We start from the raw sequence: 8350 nt of genomic DNA, 5'->3' as shown, positions 1-8350 counted from the left end.
TTGAGTAAATATTTCTATTGTCTCAAATAAAAAACTGTTCCTAGCCACTATCCTAGTGGTGTCAGGTAGTTTGTTCCACATTTACCAGCAAGCCATTACAATAATGCACAAATAATCTTTATAATGCCCAGATCGACACAGCCGTCTCACCTTTATTTCGTCGATCATGTCTTGGGTAAAGACTCCTTTTTCAAGGAGGCCATCACAGAGGTCCGATGGGTCCAAGTCTCTCACGAGATTAGTCCTGTTGCTCTGAAGAATCTTCTTGTGGAGGTCCTCCATTCTCAGTTCAATAATAACGCCCTCAGTGGAGGGAGACAGGAGAGTAACGTGAACATGAGAACCGTGACTACACTGCAGATGCTGTCGTTATCTTAAAACGCTGCCACTCATTTGCGAAAGGGACATGGGACATTGTTCCTGTACAAATGTGATACGTTTATGTCTCATTTATTGTATCTGCGGTCGGCTTGCGTTCGCCATTTCCTTGTTTACATCACCGTTGTCTGTGATTGGTCCACTGAGAAAGGACGAGACAGAAAAAAAAACAGGGTGCGTTTGATTTCTCTTACTGCACGCCACAATCCACGTAGACTACATAAATGCAGGTGCTACGAACAATAAACCAAACACACAGACACACACAGACACACACAATAAGCATTATGAAGGCACTAAATACTCAATCTCCCGCAATGACTTTCGCCACTGGGCGCCTCCCCCATCAGCAGCGGCGGTTTGTGACTTCGCGCCGGAGGAGCTGCGGGATGCTGCCGAACACACCCCGTGTGCCCTCCGCTCATCTCTTCACATCAGCGGGAACCAACAGGCTGAAGAACATGGACATCGTCTCCAGATGTGATGCGTAGTGCTGGCGGACTGCATCTGCTTGAGGTAAACCTACTACTGCTTTGTTGAGGTTAATACACTCAACAACGTAACTACGGTTTAAAATGACGTTCATGGTTCAGCCTCGTGATGTCAGCAGGATTTAACGTCTGTTCGCTGCGGTACTTAGCGGACATATTTTACCTAGCTTCTGTAGTCAGCGTGCTGTAGTGTCACTGTGTCTCATCTTTGACGTAGGTGCGGAGGAAAGTCGACTGTGTCGGCCGAGTTTAAACACTGTGTCGAGAATAAAGGTCCGAGCATCCTCTAACGTGATGGCGATTCTTCTAGTGGTGTGTTCAAAGGTTTCCGTGATGGCAGCATCCCGGATGTCTGTGCCGCTGGCTGTGGTGGTGGTCCTCTCCGTGCTGCTCACAGGAGCAGCACACGCCGGGCCCGAGATGGACCCGTACAAGATCCTGGGAGTGACCAGGAGCGCCAGCCTGGCCGAGATCAAGAAGGTCTACAAGCGCCTCGCGAAAGAATGGTAAACATGTCCTTGTGACACTGACCTGTTTTGACCAACCTCATTACATCCATAACTAATGAGGAATCTTCTTCTCAAAAGGCATCCGGACAAAAACAAAAATCCAGGTGCCGAGGACATGTTCATCAAGATTACAAAATCTTATGAGGTTAGTCTTTTTATTTTATTTTTTAATTAACCATTGCAATTCATCAATATGTTGTGCAGATAAGTAAGCCGGTAAGGAGAGAGAAATGTTTGCCCTACGGATATTTGTTCTATCCCCAAACTAGATTCTGTCCAGTGAGGACAAGCGAGCCAATTACGACCGCTACGGGCAGACTGACGACACCCAGCCGTATGGCGGTGGCCGATATGGTCACCCCCACGACAGCTTCTACTTCGACGAGTCCTTCTACAACTTCCCCTTCAACAGCAAGAACTCAAGGGACTTTGCGGACAACAAGTACACGCTGCACTTCAACCAGTACGTCAACGACGTGGTGCCCGACAGCTACAAGAGGCCGTACCTGATAAAGATCACCTCCGACTGGTGCTTCAGCTGCATCCACATCGAGCCTGTGTGGAAAGAGGTGGTGCAGGAGATGGAGACTCTAGGTTTGAAATAAACCAATAAATGGTCCTTGCATCTACGAAATCCTGCCCACTTAGCCCAAAAAGGTTGATGTGCATGGATGTCTTTTGTATTTGCAGGTGTTGGGATCAGAGTGGTGGATGTTGGCTATGAGAGGCGGTTAGCCAATCACCTCGGGGCCCATCGCACGCCATCGATACTTGGAGTCATCAACGGCAAAGTCACGTTCTTCCATTACGCCGTAGCAAAGGAGCACATCAGGCAGTTTGTGGAGGACCTTCTTCCTCAGAGACTAGTGGAATGGGTGAGTGTTTTGTGATCCACAGCGTTAAGTAAAGGAGGATGAATAAAATACCAGATTTATGTGTAAAGTGGAGGTGAGCAGATTTCTAATGGATATTCGAGACCTATACAATATTCCAAAACACTTTTGTGCATTTTCTATGCCTTTAGGTCACAGACAAGAACAACCTGCAGTTCCTGAGCAGCTGGCACAAGCTCAACAAGCCGCACGTGCTTTTGTTCGACCAAGTGCCCGTCGTTCCTCTGCTTTACAAAGTAGGCTCTGGCCTTGCAGTTTTCATGTTGAAACATACCTACGTTGCTGTTGACAGCCGTTACACAACTAACACACACACATGTCGACAATTTGTCTCCGTAGCTGACGGCGTTCGCTTATAAGGACTACTTGCAGTTTGGCTATGTGGACCAGGGCCTTTCAGAGACAGCTGATCTGCAGAAACAGTTTAATATTAACACTTACGCTCCGACCATGTTGGTTTTCAAGGAGAGGATCGACAAGCCCGCTGACATCATTCAGGTAAATCGCAGCAGCAGCAGCGAGCTGCTGTGATACCCTGTATACACACACACACACACAACGATCTACATGCAGTTGTGTTCACTATTTTTTCTCTGCAGGCAAAAGGAATGAAAAAGCTAATTATTGATGAGTTCATGTCGAACAACAGATTTCTTCTTGTGCCACGGCTGGTCAACCAGAAGCTCTTTGATGAGCTCTGTCCCGTCAAGCAGTTCCACAGACGCAGAAAGTAAGAGAATCGGACACCTTTTTTAACAGCTGTTCATACCTGATAATTCAAGAGACCATTCAATCTTTTTTTTCTTTTTTTTACATTTAGAAATCTAATTTGCATTTTCTAAGTTACTGCTGTGTCCCTTCCCTTTAGATACTGTGTCCTGCTGATCACAGGTGACGAAGAGACCTTTTCTTTTGGGAATGATGCGTTTCTCTTGTTTGCCTCGACCAATACCAAGGAAGTTGTGAGATTTGGTTATGTGTACCAACGGCAACAGCAACCTCTTTGTGACATCTTCACACAGAACAAGGACAGTGAAGAGTCTTCAGCACAGGTACACACTGCAGCCATGTATGAAACTACAGCATATTTGTTTTAATATTCAGTCGTGACTAGTTACTCCATTTGTGTACCCATAAAACAATCTAATTTAAATACATTTTCTAAAGTCTTTGGAATAGACATTTCACTGAAAACATTAAGGCCTTGAGGAGCACTGGAGATAAACTTATGATATTTGGAGATTTATTTAAAAATAGCATTTTTCAGCGATTCAATGGTAAGCATTTCAATCAGGAGAGACGGGTATTTATAGTTTAACAATCATTTATTACAATAGTATATTGCAATAGTGCAAAGTCTTTTTGGCGATTGGACTCCATCCTGAAGTAGGAGATGCTGATATCTGCGCAGGCAGAATCCCCCCATGGAGTCCAGACACTGGTGGTGGTGTCGAAGAAGCGTTGCCGCAACGCCAATTGGAGGAGCCTGGGGTGGAGGAGGGACGAACTGACGCGAGCTGAAACGACAACTGACAGCAGCAGAGAACACAACTTTAAAGTGTTACCAACGACGCTGTGATAGGCTTACCCAACTGGGCTGGCTCTAAATGGTTGGTTCATTCATCGGGCCCGCCCCCAATCAGCTAATGGAGTAATCGCTGCAAGACTTGTGAATGAACCAGCTATACCCAATGTCTTCCTGTCTGAACTTTCGCTGAGCTACATTTCTGTTCTAGAAACCCCCTTCAGTAATCTGAGGGAAGCCATACATCCTCTGAATGTTGTCTGTCTCTCGTTTGTGCTTGTAACGTTTTTTTTTTTACGATTCCACAACGGTTATTTTCTTAAGAGTTTTCAGTTTCAAAAAGTGGTCCCACTGTGTGAAATGACCACTTTAGGTGACTAACACATGAGTTGCAATTGATCTAATTGTGTCTACAAGATGGCATACCCAAAACGTTTACAAAATGTCAATATTGTTTAAAGAACAAGCAGAAATACCATTTAAGCGGCATGCAAAAAAAAAAAGCTGCCATGGAACCCATTTTCATTCAAATATTTCAAGGCGGGGAGAGGTCAAGTGACCCCTTTTGAAAATGGCCTTGCTAGTTTTCCCCCTCACCAACATTGGCTTAACTTTGGAGCGTTACTTGTATTTTTGCTCAAGCTTTTGAAGTTTTCCCTGCTACGGCCTCTTAAAGACGGGGATGTCAACTGGGATCGCCCACTGCTAAAATAGCTCATGCCCCCATTAAGAATGTGTATTAGTCAAGATTCATATTAATGAACCAAGTGTTTTTCTCCTCCTTTTTAATGATCAGGTGGTGATCCTTGAGAGGCGTAATGCTGCAGGGAAGGCCTTGTTCAAGCCAGTGACCGCCTGGAACGGCAGCAAGGAAGACAATCAGTGTCTTCTGGAGGAGCTGGAGCGATTGCAGAAGGACCCGTCCATCCTCGTCCACGACGCCGTGCTGCCCGAGCTTAACAATGAGTTTGCCTCTGTACGTTCCTTGAGTAAAAAAATGTATAATAGTCTCGTCTATGTTGAATACCAACCTTCAGTCCTGTTGCTCAATGTAATGATCTCAATCAATAGATGTTCGTAATTCGATGGATCTATGCATCATACGATTACCTCTCTGAAGTCATTGATGATATTCTGCACAACAACTGGTAAGTAGAGATTCACTTCTGGATTAGTCTGAGCTATTTCAAGTTTATATGTCATGATCTGACGTGAAAGATTGTGCGTTGAGTTGCACTAAGTCGTCTGTTGATGATTTGCAGGCGTGACATGATGCCTCTTCTGTCCCTCATCTTCTCTGCCTTGTTCATCTTGTTTGGGACTGTGGTCATCCAGGCCTTCAGGTCGGTTGCTTTGCCCAAACATCCAAACCACCAAAAATTTAACTATAGCAGCTTCAGCCTTTTCCTGGTATTATTAGTGCGAGACCTTGTGAAAAGAAAGCTAAAGACAAGCCAGAGAAAACAAAGTCCCAAATGCTAATCTTTTTTTAATTTTTATTCTTCTTCTACACATCTCCCTTTTTTAAGGGAAAACCCCTTTTTGTTGTATGTTTTCAGTGACTCGAGTGAAGACAAGCATACTAATCCAAGGGGAAAGGATGGAACAAAAGCCGAAAATGGGTCACCAGGGACCGGTAGTGCTTCCAGGCAAGAAGACAAGGATAATTTCCAAATATATTAATGCTTTATCGAGTGCAGGATTTATCATGTTTTTAAAATTCTTTGTTTTTTTTTGCCGTCAACTGAAGTCGGCTTCCCAAAAAAAACTTTGTGGAGGTGACGGAGCTGACGAATATCACTTACATAAGCAACCTGGTAAAGCTGCGTCCGGGACACATGAACATAGTGCTGGTGCTCACTGACGCCTCCAAGAACATCCTCCTCAGCAAGTTCGCCAAAGAGGTCTACACGTTCACGGGGTAAGCTCAAAATGTACTTTTAAAAAACGTTTTTGTTGCATTTGAAACTGCTTATTGACGCTTCATTCATTCTTTTCTACCTAGGAGCCTGACACTGCATTTCTCCTTCCTGAATATTGACAAGCATGGCGAGTGGATGAACACGCTGCTGGAATACGCCCAGGACGCCATGCAGATCGACGAGGACGACGGGGGGAGTCACAAGATGGACTACACCGGTTTTGTGCTGGCACTTAACGGCCACAAGAAGTACCTCTGTCTATTTCGGCCCGTCTACACTGGGGAAGACCCAGATGGCAAGTCCTCCGAGGACGAAGGGGGCAGTGCCGTGGGGAGGTCCAGGTCCGGCTTCCGCGACGACCATCCGCCGCGCAGATCCAAACGATCTCGCAGCTTGTCCACCCTGCAGATCCATCACAAACTGGACCGCCTGGGATTGTGGATGGAGAGGCTCATGGAGGGCACCCTGCCTCGCTACTACATCCCCACGTGGCCAGGACTGGACAAAATAACCCCCAGTAAATAGATGGAGGCAGGTTCTGCCCACGTTTTACACATGATGTATTGGATAGCCACAGATGTCTTTTTAAAGTTAGGACAACATTCCAAATTAGTGCAACTACTGTAGGACAGGTCCTTTAGCCAACCCCTCTGGCACGCATCGCATGCAACTGTTGCTCGTCATACTTTATTCACGCAAATTCTGCAGCTGCTGCTACGGAGTTGTGAAGAGAAAAACTAAATCACTGTGGCCACCTGAACTCTCCTGCCTTTATGACCATCTCTCACACACACACACACACATACAATACTGTGACTAGAGAAACATGTCTCTACTAACACTGAATGTTTCGCCTTTTCATGCATCTCAGCCCAATTTCTCCTTCACTTCAGTTCCAGAGGAGGCTGACGTGCCCGTTACGGCGTCCTCAGCGCTGTGATGACGAAGGCCTCGGCCCATTTAACAACCTCAGTTAGCTGGTAGCTTTATGTAGCAACTATTACGATCAGGCTTGTCCATTTCATTACCTGAATGCTTCCCAAATGGCCACGATCGACTGATGCACCACCATGATGTAATGGGGATGTAAGTCAAAGTTTGTGTGTGCTTGCTTGGGTTATTAATTCCTTAACACAGTGTAAAAACAAAAAAACGTCCTTCATTAAGTTGTTGGTGCAATGTGATGTAAATATTGTACATATTCATGTCATCTATGGGACCTGTATTTTAAAAGAGTATGTAATTTAAAGGATTAGGTGAAAGTTTACATGGATTTATCAAAAATGCTGTAGTTATGTTTTCACTAAGACTTTCTTTTACATGCTAGTGTATGAAAAAAAAGGTGTCTGTTTATTTCAGATGTTTCAGTTGGTCTTCAGTGGTGCATTTATCCTCCTGTTGGTTGTAATAAAATGCTTTATGTTTGTTATGTTATGTTTGCAGAATGGTACTTTCTTACCAGCTGATGGCATTTGACCAGAAATAACATGTGCAAAGTACATGTGGTGACACCTCCACTAATTGCATTTAAAAAGGTTTAATATCAATAACATTGAGGACGACTCTATTGTAAAACTTTACCCATTGCCTCAAAGCCTAATGTTCTGTTATTTACAATAAAATAATACAGTTTACACCGACAGGGAACAGCAGCCACGTCATAAGTTGTGTGTGTGTGTGTTCAAGGCATTCCAAAATAATTTGTCTGTCTAACCCTCTAAAAGTCTAATTTGTTTTTTATGTTTAATTGATGTATCATTGCCCTGTGTTCTTTGTTTATTGTTATGCACCTTTAACCAGGTCAAATTCCTTGTTTGTGTAATAAACCGTTCCGAGTCTGATTTGAGCAACATAACTTATATTTCAAGTATATATATATATATATGGTCTCCTGTCCCGCCCTACGTCCTTAACACAAGTTCGAGTCAAAATATTCTTCAATAAATGTGTCAATACATTACTTTCATACAGTTTCTTCCTATTTCTTTTTTTTATCCATGTTTTCTATTGGAGTTTTAATGTGAATGTGTTTTTTTGTGTTTATATGTAATATAGTAATTCCCCCACAAGTGGGCACTGCACCACCAGAAATATGTATGTTAAAGTCTCCCTTTGTGTCTATGGCTGTGGACCCTGGCATTAAAGATGGTCCATGACGGTTGACATTCACATGATGTTTTTGTCTTCAGCTATATTTTCTCTTCAGTGGAGCAGAAGTATCAGTTGATGTTACATGTTTTGTATGATTATTATGGTTTTCATTTAGTTTTTATTGATACACTAACTAACTATTAGCATTCCAGGTGGATTAGAAAACATACACTTAACTCAGGGGCAGACTTCACACCCTGTCTCCCTCCCTCTTGTTTAATTGCAATCACTGACCCGTTTAGATTGATCCCATGCTGTCCATCCTCAGTGTATTCACTTATCTGATAAGGAACACAGAGCAGTTCCAGAGGAAAGGTCGCTGTGGAAGGGAAGCACAATGCATTTCTGCTGTTTGATCTTGGATGCGTTTTCCTCATCGCTTCCTTTAAACTGTCTGTCGTTGACGTCTTTGTTTATATTTCAGGTGTCTTGACCGTGCTCAGGGAGTTTTTTGTGGAAGGAAAGCCCCTCCTTCCTCTCG

The 8350-nt window shown here is 43.9% G+C and overlaps 1 protein-coding gene across 2 annotated transcripts; it reads left to right on the top strand.

Annotated features, from left to right (window-relative positions):
- Nucleotides 1-27: 27 nt before the first annotated feature.
- Nucleotides 28-7684, top strand: LOC130199265 (dnaJ homolog subfamily C member 16-like). Of its 2 annotated transcripts, XM_056422597.1 has the most exons (15): nt 28-894; nt 1180-1375; nt 1457-1523; nt 1648-1972; nt 2069-2253; nt 2403-2507; nt 2611-2769; nt 2871-3001; nt 3140-3323; nt 4593-4772; nt 4868-4944; nt 5059-5139; nt 5356-5445; nt 5547-5717; nt 5802-7684. In XM_056422597.1, the coding sequence occupies exons 2-15, from the start codon at nt 1203-1205 to the stop codon at nt 6241-6243; spliced, it is 2370 nt and encodes a 789-aa protein (XP_056278572.1). In that variant the 5' UTR covers nt 28-894; nt 1180-1202; the 3' UTR covers nt 6244-7684. The 2 variants fall into 2 exon arrangements, with proteins under 2 accessions (XP_056278572.1, XP_056278571.1); XM_056422596.1 differs by having other exon boundaries at nt 28-1375.
- Nucleotides 7685-8350: the final 666 nt, after the last annotated feature.

The sequence above is a fragment of the Pseudoliparis swirei genome, chromosome 9 (assembly GCF_029220125.1).
Source record: "Pseudoliparis swirei isolate HS2019 ecotype Mariana Trench chromosome 9, NWPU_hadal_v1, whole genome shotgun sequence".
Lineage (NCBI taxonomy): Eukaryota > Metazoa > Chordata > Actinopteri > Perciformes > Liparidae > Pseudoliparis > Pseudoliparis swirei.
Note: the sequence above shows the minus strand (reverse complement) of the source record. Positions and strands in the feature narration are given on the sequence as shown.

Excerpts from the sequence above, each read along its gene's own strand:
- LOC130199265 (XM_056422596.1), top strand. The coding sequence starts at position 1,164 with ATGGCGATTCTTCTAGTGGTGTGTTCAAAGGTTTCCGTGATGGCAGCA. Across the intron at positions 4,773-4,867 it reads TTAACAATGAGTTTGCCTCT|ATGTTCGTAATTCGATGGAT; the intron begins GTACGTTCCTTG and ends CTCAATCAATAG. Across the intron at positions 5,446-5,546 it reads GGGACCGGTAGTGCTTCCAG|TCGGCTTCCCAAAAAAAACT; the intron begins GCAAGAAGACAA and ends CGTCAACTGAAG.